This window comes from Coturnix japonica, chromosome 6, assembly GCF_001577835.2.
Source record: "Coturnix japonica isolate 7356 chromosome 6, Coturnix japonica 2.1, whole genome shotgun sequence".
NCBI classification, from domain to species: domain Eukaryota; kingdom Metazoa; phylum Chordata; class Aves; order Galliformes; family Phasianidae; genus Coturnix; species Coturnix japonica.
In genome coordinates, this window is record NC_029521.1 from 4382483 (window position 1) to 4405660 (window position 23178).

Genomic DNA, 23178 nt, shown 5'->3' on the forward strand with positions numbered 1-23178 from the left:
AAAATACCATGAAGATGAACATACAAAACAGAATCATCAAAACCTCCCAACCTAACACCCCATCCACAAAGAATAGTAAGCCATGTCCAAGTTACAGGAAATCTGACAAGTGTGGAATAACATCAGAGAGTAAAAGCAGGAAGGATGATACTGAGCAGGTCCATGGGCTAACACTTTGCATCCCAGCCACAAACAAGCAGGTAGCAAAATGAACCGTGGCAGCAAAGGGGTAAAATTCCAAATTAGAATACGGGAAGAACAACACGGCGCATAAGTACATAAACAGAGCTTCCTCAAATCATCTGCTGAAATTACAGTGTGATGAAATTCATCCTAGTGTATAAAAACATGGGCTGAAGCAATCTCAAAGCCATTAGTAGTTTTCTTTGAAAACTCACAGAGGACATAAGTGCTGAAGGGCAAACACGAGCTACATCTTTCACGAAGGAAAGAGACAGGAAATCACACAGCAGACAGGTAGAGCTCAATTCCCAGAAAACAACAAATAATCAAATTATCTGTAAGCACCCAAGATGACAATATGGAGATGGATAATAGCAAAGCTAAATTTCTCAAGAGCAAAAGACATCAGAGCAATCTAATTTTCTTTCATAACGGGACAAGTCGCGTAAGCAGGGGGAAAACAAGGAATGTAAAAATGCATCCTCGCCAGAGTAAGGCTTTTTTACACTGCCTTATGTGACACTGTCACAAACAACTGATGAAAACATTATGACCACATGGAAGGTGGGATTAAGATGTAATTAAGCTGATTATAGATTAAAGCTCAGGCAGCATTGGATAGCATTTAATATTGCAAAGGTGTGTATACTTCCAGTACTGATCCATGTTTTTATTAATGCCATCAGCGGCATTGGTTTATGAAATCCATAGACAGCACCATGAGACATGAGGTACCAGTGCATTAGATGGTGTCAGCAGAATTCTGATGACCTTGCTGGGAAGACAGGAAGGGATGGGATTCTGCTTGGTAAAAGCAAGGAAAAAAAGGTGTTAATCAAGAGTATGAAAACTCACAAAGATTAGATATAGAAAATGTGATCAGAGAGCACCTATGAGGACAGCAGTAGATCCTGAATCACCTAAACCACACTGCTGCTTCTGCCTTCAGTGGTCCTTCCCATTCTTTCCTATCAGGGTATTCTCTTGTCCTTACTTCCAGAAGATCCTCTCTCAACTCACATATAAGAATCTCTCAGAGGTTTATTTGTGGTCTACACTCATTTGTAACAAGATGGGGTCGCTCAGAAAGACACTCAGAAATACAAGACTGAAAATAATAGCAAGTTATTATGTATGTAAGAAAAAGATTTAGAATCTGCAGTTCAGAAAACAGCATCCTACATCTACTGTATCTAGGTGAATTGAATACAGTGACTTCATACACAGCACGTGTCAACTCTTTGTTTGGCACCACACCTAGACCACAATAACAGTCCCACCTCTGTACTGCAGACTGTCAGAAAGATGAGATTTGCATATTTTAATTAACGTCTGGTAAAACGCAAAGCAATAAAGCCTCCCAGGCATGCAATAAACTCAGGTTTATTTACAAATTAATACAGAGAAGATCATTTAATACCACATTACTTAATCTCAACTGCTGTTAATTAAAGCACAGATCACAACCAATGGGGTATGTTATAAAGTAAATAACGCATACGTAAGAAATAACGTTAACCTTCCTTCATCAACATTACTACAGCAGTAAGACCACTAATGAAATTAAAAGTCATCATGAGAATTAACACATGACACAGGTTTGGAAGCTGGTTCTATTAACCATTTAGAGGCAATATCCCAAGGCATTGTTAAAATTCCACAACAAACAGCGTATGACTAACAGAGAGCCTCACCTGGAAAAGACAGCAGAAGATTTCAAAAGCTTAAATACTAAGTTTATGAATGTTTAAAATGTCCCGGCCAATTTTATGCAGGAAATAAAAAGGAGAAAGACAGAAATATACTCCACACAATAAAAGTCCTTTAATACAGATGAGCATATTAATGCAGAATGAGGAAGCTGAGCTAGCTCTCTAAAGACAGAGCATCTGCTTTCCACGTCTAGGACCATCAGTCTTGCAAGAGAAACTGCATTTGACAAATCCTGAAGAGATAAAGCTACACACAGTTGCCATTTAAAAATTAAGTATTTTCCATAAGCAAAAAGCTCACGACTGAACTCAATTCAGGCATACTGCACTGGTAATAAGATAAATCTACACCACAGTAACAATAACCAAAAGACAGCATTTTCTGTGTAATTTCAAAGCTCTTAAAACTGATGTATTTCGCTCTTTCCCAAACAGGGTAATTGGTCCCTTCTGGCCATCCTGGCCATGTAGCAAAAGAACAGTCACTGCTCTATCACCAACATCCTGGCTGGGCCCTGGCCATCTCCCAGGCTTACTCAGCATTCCTTACACCAAGGTTCATTTGAAAACGGGGCCTAGGCAGAACGCTTGGTGGTATGTTAAACATTAATGAAGATGGATTATTCCAACAATGCACTTCACTTTCTAACCACATTCGAATCACAAAAAATCCTGAAATGCTAAAAACTGCAGAAGCTTTCTGCTGCCTCTGAAGACTACTCACATGTTTGGCCACGCATTCTAACACCTGCCAAGTAAACATAAGTGTTTCTGCTTATCAGCATGCTCCTGATTCTCCTTTTTCTTTCTTGCTTCCAAAAGCAAGCAGCTCCCCACCAGTGCAAAGAAGGCTCCTGAGCAGCATGGACATCCAATTCTGAACTCACATTAAAGGTATGCCAGCAGCTAATTTTCAGTATTGAGCTAAATGAGTCATCGTCCCTCAGCACAGGCAACATCAGTTTAGCCATCCATAGACATCTTGAACTTCCATCAGTTTTCAGCAGGCCAGTGAAACTTAGGCAATCACCCGCACCAGTGACTCAAAGTTCCTTTATTTCACACCCTTTGCGCCAGATCATTTATTTTCTGTGTATTTACTGAATGCATCAAGTATACAGAGCCAAACACCTCAGCTGATACAGACTGATGCTAATGTCACCAAGTGAAGCAGATTTCAGTAGAGCTACACTGACTTAAAGCAGATACAGGCTACTGCTCCATATGGTTCTGTTTAGCTCAGGTATCTCCAAGTCCTTTGACTGGCTTTGTGTAAGATCCAAATACGGAGAAATGAAGAGAGAGAAAGCCAAGCTCAGGAGAGCATGCTGCACTGAGTTTATTGCTTTAGACTTGAGACCATAATTGTTTCATAATAACATTAATGCCCTGTTTCCTAAAAACACATTGAAAGAATGGTAATTTATCTGTCTACTTTGCACAGCTGGCTTTCAAGACACAGCAGCACAAAGCACAAAAGCTTGGGGAACAGTAAATAAGCCAGCAGAAATCTGATACATTAATTGTGCAGCTCCACACGGAGAAACAATGTGGGTCTGCAAAACAGGTTAGCGCAGCATTATTTATCGACAATACTGGATTTGTGTGTTTTCACTGCTTCCGCCTGCAGAGCTATTTTGGGAGGGGTAGTTGCTCAGAATAGAGATGTTTGTAAAAGGAGGCATTGAAAGCAGCTTTTTGTCAGCCTGTCGCAACAGCTGTTACATGCACTGAGGGGAGGTAAGCACCTCCTTTGGATGCTTTTCAAAGAATGTCAGGCTAAAGAAGGCTAAGTGCCAAGAATCTTACTGAACTTCAATGGGAATGAAGTGCAGAAGTTCCCAAGTTCTTCTGCTTTGCTGGCAAGCCTATATAGAGATTCTAACACACAAGAAACACATTTTTTTTTTTTTTTTAAAGTTTTAAGCCATTCGTGACATTCTTTATCTCATCCCATGCGTAGCCTGTGGTGCCTTTTAGTACATCCAGTACTAAAAGCCAGGAAAAAAGCTCTTTCAGAAACATCCGAATCAGTTTCCTATATGGTACGTGTAAAGTGCCTATTTATTACTAATAAACATTCTCTCTAGTAACCGTCAACCTTCCCCACTACACCCAAGGACCGAATTCTGCATGGCACAGTCACAATCAGAAGGAACGTGGTAAAAGTTTACAGGGAAGCTTCTGTACCTGCAGGTTTAACAAAATGGCTCCAGTCCTCATGGCCTCGCTGACTTCCAGGCTGTACATCAGCTGCGGGAAGCGGGGAGGGCTCTGGTTGTTGGGCGGAAGGACCTCAATATAAACAGTAGTAATAGAGCTCCTGCAGTGAGACAAAAGAAGTACGAGTCGAAGTCAATACATCAGCAAACACAAGGCAACCAACGTCTGCCTTATTCTTTGTGTGTTATGCAAGCCTAACTATCTCCCCTTGCTCCTTCAAAAGCTTCAGGCCATATTTTGTCATTCCCCATCAACAGGAAACAGGGTTGTAACATTAATAGAGGAAAAGCCAAATAATGACTTCTGAAAACAAAACTATAAAATGCCGCTCCATTAATCATGTAAAAAGAAACCTTGTAGCCCTTTTGTCCTCTAGAAGGGGACAAATCCTGATGATAACTCCTTTGGCTAAGCACAAGGTCTCCCTGTTAAAACCCTGTCATGCTACAGCTTGCTTCCTTCCTTTGTAAGAGAGGGAACTGAAAGCACTGTTGTAGAGGTAATACTGGGAGAAGGCTGATGTACACAAGCAGGCTGCATCAGTGATGTGGTTTACGTGGATAAATCAGGTGAGTTAGCCATGGTAATACAGGAGGCTTCAATGCCAATGAGGAGACATGGCAAACCCAGACTGCACTGAGCCGCTAATGCCAGTGTAAAACAAAACACATCCCAGTTTGAAAGCTCTCCTGGGTGCCTTGAGACTTGCTACAGACCTCGCACAACTATGCTGTAGACACTCAACTGCTCTGAAATTAGAAATAAAGCTGGAAATCTCCCATAAATTGAAAGAAGATTTGGCTTAAAGGTACCTTTCTTCTCCCCCATCTTCCAGCTGATGGGTGGGGTGTTCGGCTGGCAGCAGGGACTGAGGTGCTCTAAGGAGACCATGGGGCTGCCCCCCTGCTGCCTCCAGGAGGTTCTGGAAGGTCCAGAATTGGACATCCGGCAACTGGACATGTCAACCCACCACCTGCATCTGAACAACACTGCACTGCAATGAGCCTCCAAGGTCTAACAGTGCCATGCCACAATGCCTTCCCAAAATTCTGTCAGTGCCCAGCAACCCTGTTAGCCACGGGCAATCCCAAGCGTCTCTGGAGCTCATGCTGGGTTCACTTGCTTCTACTACCACAGGGGATGAGAAATCTTGCTGCTTTGATCATATCAGCCAGCTCCTTATTCGATGTAATCACACTCGAAACAAGTATATAACCTGCACTGAAATTCATCAGCCAATGACAAAGCCTCACCATCCATCACATCAGGCAGGATTTAAGAAGCTGAATTTGCTGACTAGAGGCTCAATGGATATAAACAAATCCAGCACATTCAGGGGAAGATGGACACTTATGACTACAGTTGATTACTCAGCTTAGGCTACCTTGTTACAAATGACAATCACTTTCTAGAACTCCCTGCCTTCTTGTCTATGACACTCCATCATATCCCACTAATCCTTCTGAGTCAACATTCCTCACTTACCCTGCTGGAATAAAATAATACCGTCACCAAATGATCAAAACCAGATACAACACATGAACAGACTAAATACCACTGGAGAACCCAGACTGTGTTTTCTCGAGATAGCTGGTGACTTTGTTTGATATACACAACCAAACCGTTGTTTTTCTTCCACTGCTGAACATCTAATAAAAAATGGCTGTTCTTTATCACTTCCTCCCAACCCTGCTACATTTCAATAATGCCCAAACTGATTCATTGGCTATCAAGCTCTTTAAAAAATGGCTTCTGCTCAGCACACTAGTAAGCAAATTCTCATCAAATCTTTAGATAAGCTGAAGAAAGTAAAATACTTGCAGTCTGCAAACTAGAAGCAGCATAGTTAACTTATAGTTTAGTTTATTTTATTCCAGGAGGTTGGTACAACCTACACTGTTATGGAAAAAGAGAAGGGGCAGAGCTGACAACACTGCAAGGACAGTTGAATACCCTGATACAAGAACAGAGCAGAGGAATGGAAAAATGTTCACAAAAATCACAGAAAAACGTTGAAGTAGAGGTTTTACCCTGCTCCAGCTAAATGGTAACGCAAAGAAAACACAGCCAACAAACCACTGAGACTGCATCACCAACTCTGCTCCAGCTCTGCATGCTTTCCACATATCACTATATTACACAACACCTAATGAATATATTCTCATATATGTTGGCCAGCTTCTCCCTGGCCACAGTACCTCTGCATGATCAACTCTAATAGAAAGTGTCCTTTTCTTCATCTAGATAGAAAACTCTAACAGTGCTCCACAGAAAACCTTGTTTTATGCACAGATACACGTCAAGAATTGAACGTGCCTTGAGAAAGAGCTAGACATAAAATATTTTAATTCACAAAAGCACTCAGGCTACAGAACTACTGCTCTTAAGCCAGCTTTCAAAGTGAGCCCCGGCTTTGTGCAGAAGCAAAGGGATAGTTTCAACTCAAGTCAGTTCATGTGTGACTATAGTCAACCCAGAACGTTTTGTATTACAATGCAGAGCTGGGAAGAAATACTCGATTATTTTAAGTTACATTAAAATCCTTACCATGCTTATTCATTTCCCAGGGAACAAGCCTCCCTACCTGCACTCACACAATACCTGCCCAGACCTGGCCCACTCCTAGGAGTTTTAGCTATTGGGTACTGCCTCACCAAGGCAATGGCAAGGCACCTAACACAATCTGACGGTTCTGTAGATGAAGTAGCAAGAATTTCTTGCAACCCCAACCGCAACACAATAAGCACTTCACAGTAAAAAAGGAGGAACTGAAATTTAAGTGATGGAAAAGGACAACTTTAAAGAGCTCCAAATTGCAGCTCACATAAGCTCATCCTGACTCGTTACATAAAATCATAGGAGGCTGCTGAAAGCCCTGTCAACTCAATTCTGGTTTTCCAATCTCAGAGAAAAAAGAAAGCAGGAAGGCAGCATTATCTTTTTGTCCAAATCTACTTTGCTAGACATGATGAATTCTCCACATAGTTTCTCCTTCTGCAGTACCTCACTAGAGCTCCATGACTTTTTAACCTTCACAGACAGGCTATAAACAGCCTTGGGCTCTGAATACACCTCAGCTCAACAAGGCCAGGTTTGCCCTAAGGCTGCATGCCCCAACTACAGGCACGTTGCCTAGATGTTGAGGTTTGTGGTACACAAATTGAAAGCTATGAAGAAAGCTGTATGCTGTCATAGAGAGACAAGGAGAAGTGATAATTAAATAAGAGCTTTTCCACTCTTGAATATTATGTCAAGGAAGATGTTAGCAGAGAAGGAAGTACTTCCTCCCAACACACATCACCAGAAATAGCTATTTAAGGGCAGAAGAAAAAGAAAAAGGATTTCTCAAGATAAACCTGAGAGCAATCGGTGTCGTACCACAGCAGCCACCACTGCTGGCCGGCCATGCTGCTGGCTTCTGAAGCTCTTCAGAAGTTGCATTACTGACTTGTGTACACCACTTAAATACTGTGTTAGCACAGCACTATGTGCATAATAGCCCACAGTTTTCTTCTCAGCACTGCTAGCAGTCCACTATCAGCTCCCCTAAGAGATGGTTTATCAAGAGAGCAAGTAACAGAGGGAAAGGAGGAGAAAGTTCAATCTCAAAAGTTCAATCTGTCAGGTATCAGCACTACAAACAATCTAACAATCAGAACACGTCAGTGGCTGGAAATGCTGTTGCAAAATATCTGCAGAACAGAAAGAGCTGCTTGTTTAAAGATACAAAAGAAGCAGCAGGTCCTGAAGGAAAAAACAACTCTCAATACTCAACTTTTACGCTTACTTCCCTTCTTACTACCTCCCTGAATAAGAGTGAAAAGTCAGAGGGAAATGTGAACACTGGAGACTACAGTTCTCTATCACATTTTGGACAATAAGGTTGATGCAATACATGACACTATACAAAGCATGTGAGCCACTTCTCTGCATTTCCCTCGTGACATGCCAACATTCGTGCACAGCCGATGGATGCAGAACGCAGAATCAAAACAAGCCCATCGGCGAGACTAGACAGCTTTCCTTTTTTGAACATGAGAGAGCCCTGTTCTACCCATGGCAAATCAGCAGACTGCTTTTATCTATCAGTGGATGGAGAGCCAAAATAATTCTGCTAAGATATAAGGCCTTGGTGGGGATAATGTTCACCACTGCACACCCTACATGTGGGCAGAATGTCTCCAGCTCAGCAACAACTCTGTTTACGATCCTTTCTGCATCACAGCAAGCTGAATTCTTAACATAAAGCACCTCCTTTCTCACTTTTCTTCCTTATGTGCCTACATTTCAATTTCTCTTAACAAATGTGTGTGCACAACTACAGCATAATGCAGACTTCAAACAAACAAACAAAATCAAACAAAAAACACCATTGCAAGCAAATGAAGTAATGAAATTCTATGCACTACATGTAAAATATAAGTAACTAAAAGTGAACACATTAAACTGACTTCTTACACGAGACTCGTCCAAGAAAAAAGCCTCAGACAGCAAAAAGAACACATTGAATCTCATTCCAATTCAGAATTATAGGTGTACAGGAGCACCAAACTTCTTACGCACTGCTAAGCACTGATTAAAAATTAGTTTCATGATAAGATGAATTACCTTCTCTGTGCAGGAGGAGCGCTATCAGATGCTTTGACAGTGAGAGCATAGGATCGCCCCACTGACAATACAACTCCTGGAGCAATGGCGATAAGGCCTGTTCGGTCATTGATGATGAAGTCTCCCTGATCCCCAGCCAAAATTTCATACACTATCTGTCCATTGGGTCCCTCGTCCGCATCTACAGCAGTGAGCTGCAATTCAAAACCAGAATGTCAGCATGCGTGATTCAGTGTTGTATTCTAAGAGTTTGTTTTTGTTTGATCGTTTGTTTTTATTATAAGGTAACTTATTAGGGGTAAAGGAAACTGAAAAGAGAGAAAACTCCAACACCTGTAACATCATCTCTGATTTCTACAGCACAAGAGGGACTTAGTTCAAATAAAGAATAATTAAAGCGGAAGAACATCACGGAACAGAGAAAAACAGCTTACCTAACATAGCAAAAAAATTACTTTAAGAAAGGGACTTCAAGAAAACTAAAAAAAAGACCAACTTTACTCTCTGTTAAATGGAATTTGTAACACTTACCCTGAAAAATTAAAAAAATAAAAAATAAAAATAATTAGGGGATACTTATTGTGCGGCAAATCTACCAAGAGGGATGTTTTCAATTACTGAAATTTTCCATCCCACTCTACACTCTTCCAAGTCTAATATCCAGGTCTTTTTTTACAAGTCCGCATCATATGGAACTGGGGAACAGCATTCATTTTACTCCTATACTCACAGCACAGAGAAAACCAAATGGAAGAGACGTGATAGTTGTTCCCATACGGATACAGAGGTAACAGACACAACCATGCACCTCACTGACATGCAAGGCTCATTTCATAACATGTCACCACCTATCTGAAGAGCTCTGCTTACGGGGGGCCCAGTTATAAACCCAGGTTAGCATCCACTTCTACGTTGTTGCCTCTATGCTGTCTCTCTACTAGAGTTAAGTCTTTCACACATAGTATTTCTGTGACAGACTTGTGTAAATTTGATCCTCAGCATGAGAAAATTTTAAGGTCTAATGGTTTAGACACAAACTTTAATGATGAATATGAGTTTGTTACCAGTGAAATTAGGAAGTTTTTCTTTCGCCCATGAAAAACGCAACAGTTTTACCCCTCTTTTCTAGCATACCATGCAAAATTAAACAACTACATACTTGTAGCTAGAAAAAAAAATTTCAGTATTCATATCTGTTTGCTTTTTGGTGAAGTACTAACACCTCTCCCCTCCATAACACAAGCAACTGGAGATCCAAGTTTCTTATCAGACTTCTGCACCCATTCATCAGTTATGCCAGTTGGCACCCAGGCTCTTAACTTAGCTTTTTCACCTCTCCTCTTCCTATACCCGTGCTAAAGTACATGATAAGCTAATACAATTTGTTCTATGTACAACATAGCTGGTTACAATGCCTATTTCTTGAACTTTATTTTGTAACTTAAAATTAGAACTTAATTACAAACTTCAGAAAACAAAAGGCAGCATGGTTCTCAGTTAAATTTAGGGTTGAAACGCTGAAATTAACATCCAGCCACACCAGTACTTATAGGCTTTCTAAGGTGACTACCTCCTTCCAATAAGCATCACTTTGCTGACAGACATATTGTTTCCAATGTGGCTTTTAATTCAGAAAGTGGTGGGGATTGACATAGAGTTGTATGAGTAGTACTTGAACCTCAAAGGAGGCCACAGCCACAGCAGGCAATGCCAGTGATGCTCAAGTACCCAGCCGGCCTGTACCAACAGCAGTGGAGTTGAAATGACAGGGACTGACGGCTCAACAGGCTCCCGCTGCTCCCAGCTGCAGCTGGGAATTTCAATGTGGAAAATAACAAGAGGCACCAGCAGGTACGGTAACAGAGCCCTCCTGGGGATGTACAAAGCGGTGAGAGATCTCAGCCTCAGTAATAATTCTCCACAATAAGAACGCAGAAAAAAAAACACCCGAACCAAACAATGCACCCAGCTTCTTTAAAGGTCTCCATTGGCCAGTCCACACTGGTTTTCTCATTGGAAACCATCACGCCAGCAGGCAGACCTCGGTACGGATAGCAAATCCAGGATTTAAGGACAATGCAGGATGACAAAGCATTTGTGACGACCATGAAGCCAATGGTAGCATCAACAGACAACACCTGAGCCTGGGGAAGCCAACAGAGCAGGCTAAATGTCTCTCATACACCCTTTTCCCACCCCTGTGATAATCTCAAATCTGACAGCAGAAAATGCAGAAACTGATTGATTCAAGTTTCTGCTATATTGGAATATACTGTCATCTATTAATCAATACTGCATCATTGTCACCTTCAGCAGGGCATAGTCTTGTGGAGTACTTTTTACAACTTTCAAACCACCTTTGTTCATCATAGTCAAGAACTCAATGAGAAAGCAGGGAAAAGAAGAATTAAACCCAAAGCTTTAATAGTCAAGTTAATAATATCTGTATATAAAACTAACCACCAAAGGTAGAACACAGAAATACTCGGGGATCTAGCTGCTTGGTAGAATTATCTTGATTCTCTATTTAGATGAGCTCAGTGAAATATGTAATTTTGTATGTGAATTCAGAAACTTGCTCAAAAACAAGAACTAAGCCCATAATAGCTTAAAGAGATTAATGGATATGCTGAAAGATAAATGACTTAGGTGTATTAACGAAAGTGGGTTTTACCGTTTTTAATAGGAATGCAAACTATTAGCACTGCTGGGAATGGAGTTACATAATGGAGGAGCAGCCATTTCTAACCTTGCATGGGTTGTATGCAGTACCGATCAACTGAAAAGCATGTTAAGTTCCTTTCTTCCTGAAGTACTTCCATCACACAGAGCACAGAGATCCAAAGTGAAATTTCTCATAAACAGAAGTACTCTAAAGTTTACCCAAGCTGATTTCATTTGAATTTGTCATAGACGCTCCAACAACTCCACTGTCACTGCTGAACCTTAACTAGCAAATCTTCATCCTTGCATGCTGAAACATGCCAGAATTCACTAACATAAGATAAATAGTTGACATATCTCAACAATTATGAAGGAGACCGATTATTCATAGGAATTTAATGAATAAGCATCCGTGTGTTGTTTTTCAAGAACACCTCTCATTTTCTATCTTCTTTTTAAGTTCTGAAAAAGACATCCTATGAAGACTGCACTTTCCTTACGTTCTTTACATTTCACCCATGTATCTTGACATATCAGTACTTGGAAAGTCATCGGCCAGACAGAAGCAAGACGGCAGAGCTGCACCCTCTTACACTTTAGAGCTTAAACCCCTCTTCAAACCACGTCTTTGATGTGCACATCTGAATGCATTCATTAACCTTGCAAAAGGAAACATCAAACTAAGTGACACAGTTAAGAGAAGTGCTGTAACAACATTCTTTACTTGCAAAGTAGCAGACACAAAAAGACAAATAAAGGCTTTATGCAAAATACAAGCTCCTAAGCATTTAATCACAGGATTTGGAACAAGGCCAGTTTTTACAGTGATGACATGAAAAAGGAAATTATTTGTCTACACAAGTAAATAAATTAATAAGGTTAATTAAACTCACAAATACCGAATGCTTGAAAAGATAAGTGATTTGAATAATATTTTGGGGCAAAAGAATGAATAAAAATGAAGTTTTACAGCTGCCATAATACATGATTCTATAAATTCATCTCCAGCTGTCCCAGACTGATATGGTTTCATAGTTAAAATGATTTTAGAAACACGCCTTAAATACACGCGAAAGGAAGTTCAAAACAGGATTTATTTTACTTTCCTAAGAAACTTTCTACATCCAGCAGCATCAGTTCCATTACATTAAAATGTAACTAAGATGAAACTAAAAACGTAACTAAAATGTAATGCTGGGCAAAACTGGTTTAACTCACACTGCACACAGAAGCTGCATCATGTCACCACCCCTCCCCAATACAGTCCTCCAAGTCAGCATTTAAGTGAAGCATACCCAAGGCTGCCAAGTCACATTCCATACACAACTACCTTGTGAAAAGTCATCATGGAAGAGTACACATGTAATCTGGAGTGATGCACCAGGGAAAAGTGCTGGGCTTGGTCTCTTCCAGCTTAGAATATCCACGGTTCCATGTTTACACTTTGAGTGCACTTACTGAGAAATGCAAACATAATCCAGATATATTCTCTGTTAATAACATTTCCTGCGTAGATAAAAATTAATATGCTAATGGAGCTAAGGCAAAATGTTGCAAATAACCACATAAATAACATGTCAAGTGTGACTCAGAGTCAACTGGTATGAAGGTTTTCTCTAAATCGTTCTGAGGGTTAACAGCAAGGTGAATTTTTAAAGGCTGGGAACTCCAAGCATGAGCCAAGCTGCAAAAATTCAAACACATCTCTAACAAATACATCTATATATGAGGATGGCAAATACAGAACTTAATATTTTTCCGCAATCCCAGGAGTAAAATCCAAATGGTTTCCCATAAAATGGAATAACAAGCAAGTACCAGACTGGGTTTCTTTGAACTTATTCATGGTACTCTACTCAGCAAATCTTAATTCTTTCGTAAGCTCACAACAATAGAATTGAAGAGGCAACCAACAGTAGAGCAATTGTGATGCTACAGTATAAATTAACTTTTTTATTTGAAAGATTATATGCTTCACATAGGAATCATCCTGAAAATACAGTCTGAGTGGGGAGTTAAGTGCAAGGCAGTGCTTATGTGTAAATGATTATGAGATTATAGAGAGTCACCAAGGTCAGTGTTCTTTTTCTAACCTACTTTCTGAGATTAGAGAAAGTGGTTTTTAAAGACTAATCGCACCTGACCTGAGTAATTTTCCTTTGAGAACTATCATAGCAGATCATCACCTAATAGCTGCAAAACTCCAATGCTTCTTAAACTGAAAATGAGTTAGGGTTACGAGATGTTTGCTCCACATACAGAGAACAAGCCAAGTATATCATTAAAATCAACGTACAGCACTTCACCATAAGAAGCCTGGTTTCCACTTGAGAAGGTATTTGTAAAACAGAAGCAAACTGAGGAGGCAGCCCATGTCCATCTTCCTGGCTTAAGGAAACAAACAGGCATCCTTGGCTAATGCAAATGGCCTTGCAGAGCACTCTTCTCTCTCCCTTCCCTAAAGCAACCATTTACTGAGAAATCTGTGCTTGCAGTTTTCCTGCTCTTTTTGCCCATCACCAAAGCAGATACAGCAAAGAGTTTATCTAAGCCCTCCAAAGTGCACATTCCTTTTAAATGTCTTAAGTTCTTCAGTGTTACAGCACTTTCAGAAAAGCAGGTTGGGTAGCTCAGAGCATACCTATGGCCAGCCACAGGCACCATAACCATTCCCTTTTCACATGGGTTGATATCCTGTTTAGCACCAACTTTAGCCTCATGTTTCCTGGTACATGCACTTCCAACCAAGATGAAACATGGTTTGGACACTTAGATACCTTAAATCTATAGCGAACTACTTTGCCTGGTGCCCTGCACAACAAAGGCCCTGACATCTCTGATTACTTTCTGGACTAGTGCGCTTACTCTTTAGGAAGAACCATCAATCTAAAACATGTCGGACCTTAATTTTTGAATCTTAAATATTAGGAGTTTATGAGATGTTGCGAAGGCAGCTCCTGATGTCAATCCCACACATGGCTCCTGAGCTCTGCCTGCCTTTTGCTCATTCAGGAGAACACCATTTTGATCTCTTTGATTCCATACAGCCACCATCTCTTGCAGAACTTGAAGCAACTTCTTTTCTAAACTTATTTCCCTCCAAATGTTGCTGAAAATGTCCACATGGTCTCACTGATCCTTCACGAACTTGTAGCCCAGAATGGTGAAAACATGAAAAGAAAAAGCCCAATACCAAAGACATAAAAGGCAACAAATACAGCAAGCCTGTGCATCTCAAGCACAACAGACACCAAAACAGACAGTGAACTCTCTCCTAATCCAGTTCAACCATTGCTGACCTCAACTATATTAATGAAAATGGTATTACTTAAATCCAACGATTAATTCTTTTAGATTACTCCTACTGCCATTTCCTTCCCTCAAATGCCAACCTCCACTAACATCACAGAACCACAGAATCTTGCTTTCTCATCCATTAGAGCTGGAAAACACTCAGGAAAGATGGCTGAGATCTTACAATCTTCACCACCCCCCCAAAAATATGATTTCCGTAAACTTCAGTGCAACTGTATTTCACCTCCTTTATAGATTCCAACATAGCATTCATTACAATGGCTACCCTGGATCTTCTCCTTGTAAAAGCCAACATTCAGTATGCTTAGCACTGCTCAGTCGCTCTACAGACAACTTAAGATTGTCAAGAATCTGTGTTTTGTGGCACGGTAACACTCTTCTTCTACTGAATGGTTTAGTTTCCTTACTTTCCTAACACGTTTCATTTCAGTAGACTTCCAGCAATTGAAAATATCCTTTAAGTTGGGAGTTTTGAGACAACGCCTATTGCTGTGAGAGATCAGGGCTGATGAGAACTAAGGAAGTACAGGAGAATATTTTTTTTCCCTTTAATAGGGTTTTTTGTAACAGATAAAAAACACTTTGTAAAACTTTGGGTGAATCAGCTGAAACGCTGTGATATGTCTGAGATGTAATTCATTTCAGGAGAATTCTTAATAACTAAGTAATTAATGAGGCAGACAGAAAGGCACAAACTGTTTTCATTGTGTGTTCAGTGTGCATCAACACGACTGGTAGTGAAGAGTTAACAAAGCAAATGAAAAATATAAACATTACCTTTATAACGCCATCCCCAGGCCCCATGTCTGTGTAAATCTTGACACTGTAAGATATATTGGAGAAGGTTGGGGAATTATCATTTGCATCTATCACCACGATATTGACTGTCACTGGGGTACTCTCCTGTACGCCATCAGAAGCTATCATCTTCAGGGGAAAAAAAAAGGCAGGTAAGAAACATAATTTAACAGTGCATTCTGAAGACAATTACAACTATGAGAAAGCACAGTATAACAAGTAAAAATCAGTATTTAGCTTTACATTTGTTATTTTAACATGCAGCAAGTGAACTACGGAAAGCTTCAACTAAGCTTGAGTGTGGCATAAAAAGGGAAAAAGCACCTTGAGAGAACACTGTGTCAGATAAGCAGATGAGATGGGGTAGCTGTAATACAGGGCTGGGATCTGAGCTAGCAGAATGTGCAGCAAGTCCCCAGGTGTGCTGAACAGCCTGAAGGAACAGGACCTGGTCACAGCACACCATCCAGTTAAACAGTCCATGTCTCAGGCACTGTAACACACAGGATCTGCTGTCCATCTATGTTGCATTTCAAAGACCAATAGGGGAATCTCAAATCCTGCTAGCAAGCTGAACACATGCTTTTTGGAATAGAACACCATTGGGTAGTGTCATTGCTTTGCCGCTTCTTCTTCATCTCTGCCATTTTATTAATCAGCAGTGGTGTTACAAGTAATCATTTTCCAGCCCATGCTCTGACTGATGTCTGGTATGCCTTCAGAAGGACTGAGCTTACCGAGAAGGTGTAGAGCTGCTGGGCTTCTCTGTCAACAGGCTGCAGCAGGGTGAGGTAGCGGGTGATGCCACTCTGGGTCACAGTGAAAAACGTATTGTAATCATTCAGGAAGAGATGGAGCTGGGGGTCCTTGGTCTTTAAAAAGAAACAAAACCACCACATTATATTATTAATCCTCATATGCCATTGATTTTCCAGATACTTAATGCATTGCTAGGTCTCATCAAAACCAAAATAGCCAGAAAGCAGAATATGGTGATCAATGAATCAATGAAACAGTAAAAAAGTAATAATGGAAGTAACATTTCTGGCAAGAACAACAATGTCAAACCAAAGGTATTGTATTTTGTCGGTCAAGGCTTCCCTAGGCAGCCTGCTGGGGGAACATATTATGCACCGTTCTCCCGTTTTGAAAAGCCCTACAAACTAACTCTTCTCCTTTGAAGAAAGGTTGTGGGAGCTGGGCTTCAGCTTGGAGAAAAAGCCCTGAGGAGACCTCAGTCCAACCCAAGCCGTTCTGAGATTCTCTATTATTGAAATGACAGAAGTGCAAATTGTGACCAGGAGTAAGTATTTATGTTATCATCCTTCATCTCTTTAAAGATAATTTTGAGTAATTAACATGATTAGACTGAAGAGGTTATTCCACATTACAATTACATTTGGAAAAAAAAAACAAATGCTATCTCTTATTGCCTTCTGTATTCCAATAAACATGATGATGCCTTTGTATGTTAATTTAATCCTAACTCAATTCTTTCAGTTACTCTACAGCTTATTTCTGTTATATGAGGCGAGATTACATGGAAAGAAAGGAAATGCAATTTGGAAAACGCAAAAGGCTATGGGATAAATCCTTTAAAAACTGTATCAAGCTGTCCCATAAAATGGGGAGATGAGGAATCAGAGGGCTACTACCAAGAATAAAACTTAACAGAAAATCCAGTGGCTGCACAAAGCATAACTTGATAAGAAGTTTTACCAGCTGCTTTTCACAGCAATCCTACACAATGTGCCCCATAGAGAGTAAGACGCAACTGTTAGCTAAATTCAGCAAATTATCCCAAAAAGCAGCATTATATTCCTCAGTGAATGTTTTCTCAGCTTGAATCCCGAGTGCTTCTAGAAAGTCTTGTCATTCAACACAAATGGAAAAACAAAACAGACTACTGGAAAGTTCAGCACTCCCTACAACCCAGCAGGCAACGACACACAAGGTAACTCCAGCATGCGCTAAATGTCGTAATAAACAACTATGAGGGCAGACTGGGACAATGGAAGGAGAAAGAAATGTATTTTTAGCAATCCAGAATACTCAAAAGCACCTATTTTTGGAAGGCTGAGATTCTAGTACTTAAATGTAAAGCCACCTCAGCTGCTGAATGCTACTTGAAAGAAATATCAAAGCGTTCCAAATCAATGGTTTCCTACTGCCCAAAGCTTTGCTGTAACTAAGCCAACTCTCAGCAAGATTAAAATGCAGTTTACAACTAGCAATGCAAATAGTCATCTCTTTTTGTTAATTTATTTTTCATGTAAAATTATGGCAGGTAACTGCCAATAACTGTTCATTTTGTAGGCAGGATAAAGTCAGTCAAAAGTTTAATTACCAAATGCTTTAGCTGGTTGTTCCAGCTCTTGCTTGACTTGTCATTTTGAACACTAATAAACAGTATTTTTTCCCCTAATTTGTCATTGGGAAAAAAACCCAACAATAATGGAGATCCTCTACACTCCAAAAGTCATCTATCCTGTTCCTTAGCTATTTTTGTCTTAAAATTTTTATCCCAGTGCCTACGTTCAATCCATTTGAACGCAATCGATACCTGTTTTTACTATTTCTATACACGCTGGACATACAAAGCAATTTATTTTCTTAATACCTGCAGTGGTTTGCTACTACGTTTTTATCACATTGCATGCTGAAAGAAAGTCAGCGTGACTGTGCACACATCACCTGGCAGATACTGAAGGAACACAACCATGGGAAGCAAATCATTCACGCTGCCTTCAAAATTTCTCACGCTTTCGTTTCTTAAACTGTTATTTCAGATGGCCTCATATCAACCACTGATTCCTAACCAAACTACTGGCTGCTGTGAACTGGTTTGTCACTAATGAATTGTTTAGCGCATGACTTTAATCAGAAAGCAATCAGAATCCACAGGACAGAGTAAAGATGTGACCTGTGAGGACTATTTCAAGCACACAGTGCAAACCTAAGATGGTTTACATATTTCAGAACTCTTAGTAGACACTTCTTAAAGGAACAAGAAAGCAAAATTACTTTCTGTAACAGTGAAGATTTCTATAATGATATATAATTATATATTGAATATAAGGCAATTAGAACATAAGCATGGCACAACTCTTCTTTCATGACCACATAATTATTAAAGTTGGAAAAGACCTCCAAGATCACCCAGCCCAACCCAATCACCACTATCTCCCACTAAACCATGCCCCTCAGCACAATATCTAAATGTTTCTTGAACCCCTCCAGGGACAGAGCCTCCACCACCTCCCTTGGGCAGCTCATTCCGGCACCTTTTGGAGAAGAAATCTTTCCTAACACTCAACCTGAATCTCCCCTGGTGCAACTTGAAGCTGATGATTTCACCCGTACAAATGTTCAGGCAAACAGAACCCATGGAGTAGAACAACAAGTAAAAAAATTGAGAGTAAGTGGCAGAGATAAAAGACAAACTGAGAAAATTTTATCCAGGGTACATTAGGAAAGTTTTTGTTTTTCCTATTTAACTATCAAAGTGAGGTCATTAAGCAATTAATTGTACAACTTAGAACCAACTAAGCAAAGAAAGGTCCACCATTTATGTCACCTCTACTTAGAAGGAAATTATGCCAGAAGAGCAACAAGAGAAGCAGAGTAGATGCTGAATAATGCTGTATTTCCTACTTCTTTCAGTCACTGCCAAAACCTCAGCAAAAGAAGGGCTGAGGCACAAACGTGACTATCAGGAGTTCTGTGGTGTATTTTAGATATTTTTCAGGTTCAGGCACTAAAGGCCACGTTCCTTCCTGAATGAAAAGAGGACAGAAAAATTAACAAAAAAAATCCTCTGTTCTTCACACAGGTCAGCCACTCCTTGGAGGGGATAGGAAACAAATGTCAGCATCTTTAGAGCTATCACTAATTAGCACAGCATTGTTTTAACACAAGGTAGATACACAAATGACTAATTCCTCGAGGACTCAAGGCATAAAGAAGGCAGGCAACATTAGATATGCATGCTACGCAAATAAAGAAATCAAATACTATGGTAAAAGTGTTTCTTAGTAAACGAGGAAAGAAGGATTTAGAAAGAGAACCTGCCTTTATCATAGAATCACAGGGTTGGAAGGGACCTACAAGACCATCTAGTCTAACCATCCTTCCATCACCGCTGCTACCACAAGCCACTAAACCAGATCTCGGAGCTCCTCATCCAGATGCCTCTTGAACATTGCCAGGGATGGCGACTCCACCACCTCCCTGGGCAGCCATTCTGGTGCCTGACCACTCTCTGAGAGAAGTAAGATACAAGCAACCAAGCAAAAATCGGAGCAAAACTCTTTGGTGTTTAAGATGTCTCAGTATTTTGGCTTGTGGTAGGAATCCATTGTTCTGCATATAATCATGAAAACCCATGACCTGCCTTTTAAGTTATGTTTCAAATCTGTCCATTCACCCATTCTTTGTTTCTTTCGTTTTGGTATGGAGACACCTTCATGTAAAATAATCTTTCCTTTACATTTTCCACGTGTTCTCTAGAAGCATGGATGCTGAGAAAACCTCCTGCCTAGTCTGACTTCGACTTCACAGACAACAAAGAATAAGGCAAGGAAATTATCTGATAGAAGAGGATCTGGAGGGGAAGAGAAGAGCTACCCTAAGTGTTGCATTGGTCCCCTGCTGCAGGACCTGCAGAAGCATCAGATGCTTTATGAATGTGTGCCAGCACATGTTAATGCCTCTGAACACATGTTGGTACACTTTATAAAGATGCCACTGCTTTGTGTTCTAATGAGCAACGCACAAATTACCTTACTCCTCAAGTTTATTCATCAAGACACTGTGTATGTGGTAACAGAAAACACCCTGCCAGTCAAGTAGCAGTAATAAATGTGAATGCTGATTAGTTACTTTTGAATTTGAAATTAAATCCTGTCTTCTAGTGTTATTTTTGTGTGTGTGTGCCTCTATGAGATTCTACAAGACTCAGCACACAAGGCAGTAAGGCAGCTTCTGTACGGCATCTCCTCCCCAGACTTTTAAAAGGAAGTACCAGAAATTAGTTTTCTCCTCCTGATGCCACAGTGAGGAAGCAAGTGTCTTGAGAAGCCCTCTGTAAACATCAGTCAGCCCATTCCATTTGTAATTCCTCATCTCACCTTCAGTTTACTTTGGTTTTAAGGTACTCGTGTAGCTTAATTTAATTTATGCCATTTAAACAGACTACTTAATTATATCAGCCCTTGGCAGCGCCGTTCTAGTTAAAGGTCTGTTTGAAACGTCACATCTGTGAATTAATTTTTGGAAGGTTTATAGCAAGACTGCATTATAATTCCCAGCAGGCTTCCATTTAGAATCTGAGTTGTATTTGCCTAATATATATAGTTAAGATGACCACTTTCTTTGTACACTGATCTGAGGGCAGGGAGTTACTCTAATAAGAAATATAATCTCAACTGATTTGCCAATTAGAAGACTGAATACATTATATTTGGTCAGTGCCACTATTGGAAAATAACTTGCACAAGCACATAGATGACTTATGTCAACTTATCAGAAATCCATGTTTATTAAGTGCATCAATTTACAGTATGGCCTGATGAGACAGAGCAACTCTTCTTGTGGTTGGACTTGATGATCTTCGAGGTCTTTTCCAACCTGGGTAATTCTATGATTCTCTTCCCCCGCCACAAATACAGGGAATTTGAGGGAAATCCACCACAAAGCAGTAACTATGATTCAGGCTGCAAATGTTGAAGCCTTTCCAGGCAATTTCACTGCTATGGAGAAACACAGATGCTTGAATGCTCCCTCTTAAATTTCATTTGAAATTCAAGTTTCATGTGAAATATTTTAATAGATTAATGTACTTGCAATGAATCAACACACAAGAGCAGAAACGAGCATCTATTAAGCAATACCTTTTGCAGATTGTCCCAATTGTCCATCACGCAGCAGGAGGCTGCATTAGCACTTTGTGTCACATCATTTCGTAGTCCAGAAAGCCCTGGCAGTTATTCATCATGCAAAACTGAAATCTGAACTTTTCTCAGTAATAAACAAATACGTCAAGCTGGGATACTTTTGGCGGTACTGCATTCTGAGTCATATAAATGAACCAGTTTGTCCTCAACTTATGGACACAAGCAAAAGGTTCTTAACCAGAGCGTGGTGAGTGGTTCTCAAGTCCAGCTCACAAAAATCCCTCTGTGGAAACAACCAGAACTGTCTCCAAACCAAGGCAAATCTGAACCCAAGGGTTTTACTACTATTTTCAATATGGTATGGATAAGACAAAACAGTAATTTTTTAGGCAAAACAATGCTAAAAATATCCCCATCATTTTTAATGCACACGTGAATCACAGTCCTAAGAGAAGCTCCCTTATTAGCAGCTCCCAAAGGACTTAGCCATGGACACTAATTCTTATGTTTTTTGTTGTTGTTGCATTCAGGGAAACTGAGCTTCACAAATTACACAAGTACAAACCACACTGTGTCCTATGAAAATAAACATGTACCTCTTACTCGCACCTTACTTATTTCTCCCTGAAGCAACCTCCAAGCTCTTGTTACTTTGGTCAAACAACCCCTGACTTTAACAAAGCAATGCTGAAGAAGAGTACTTCACAGCAGTCATCAGCAAGGCCTGTTGCTGGCTGCCAATGTGTTTGCTCCATAACCTTCACACAGGTCGCTTTAAAACCCACCTGAACTCAATGAAAATAAACTCATCTTTTTTTAAACTTTTAAGCTTTTGATAAAAACATGGAAAAAAAATAATCCAGGAAACACTAGTAGGAGAATATTTAAGTCTTTATTTCAGACTAGAAGTTTCTGTATAGAGAGACGTACCTCCTCAACATCGTTGTCCAACACCGTGATTTGTAATGGAGAGGTCAGATTCCGGCTATCTGAGATGGTTGTTCCCACTGGGGAAGATTCAAGGATAAAGCCCTCGTATGTAGATTTTGTAAAGTAAGGCTTCTGATTGTTCTCATCGAGGACTTCAATATGCAAATTGGCAAAGGCAGGAAGAGGATGGCCATTGTCTTGTTCAGCCTAAAAAATAACAGAAGGTTCATCTGTCAAACATGCATGTAATCTTTTCAGTATCAAGAGTTTGGGAAAATCCAGAAAGGAAGAAAGAAAACTGGAAATTGCTGACTCTGCATGACGTAACTTGCACCTACATCAGCAAGAAAGTTAAACCAGAAGATGATGACAGTAGATGTGGACATAGAGTACTGTAGATTCCTGGGTATGACACTTTATCCTCCTCATGCACCCATCTTTGTAAAGGTATTAAGTTGTAATGGTAATTAAAATGGTATTTTAAATGTCAAGCAAGATCACACCTTTTTATTAATACTCACCACCTTCCAACAGCCATGCCTCCCCTCCAAAGTGTTAGTAATTGATAGTTTCACTTGATCAATTCTTATTTTCAAACTTCCTACAGACAAAAGCACTATTTTCTCCTTCCAGCATGCTAATCCACTATGTATATATGTATGGATTTGCTCTTCTTTTTTTAGTAACTACCTACGATCAATTAAAGCAAATACAAGCATGGAAGGCAGGAGACAGGTGATATGTTCTTCAATTCATAAAAGGCAAGCCAATTTTAATTACAGCACTGCTCACAACTCTGCAAAAACACGACAGCAGAGTACTGTCAGTCTCACAGTTGTGTTTCTTTCACT

The 23178-nt window shown here is 40.1% G+C and overlaps 1 protein-coding gene across 9 annotated transcripts in view; it reads right to left on the reverse strand.

Moving 5' to 3' along the window:
* PCDH15 (protocadherin related 15) overlaps positions 1 to 23178 on the reverse strand; it is an 814794-nt gene that overhangs the window by 117682 nt on the left and 673934 nt on the right. For all 9 annotated transcript variants that reach the window (XM_032445316.1, XM_032445314.1, XM_032445315.1 and 6 more), the window contains 5 exons: positions 22328 to 22534; positions 16241 to 16375; positions 15483 to 15632; positions 8727 to 8920; positions 4086 to 4218 (listed from right to left, as the gene is read on the reverse strand). In XM_032445316.1, the coding sequence (XP_032301207.1) occupies positions 4086 to 4218; positions 8727 to 8920; positions 15483 to 15632; positions 16241 to 16375; positions 22328 to 22534 (819 nt within the window). The remainder of the gene's footprint in view (positions 1 to 4085; positions 4219 to 8726; positions 8921 to 15482; positions 15633 to 16240; positions 16376 to 22327; positions 22535 to 23178) is intronic.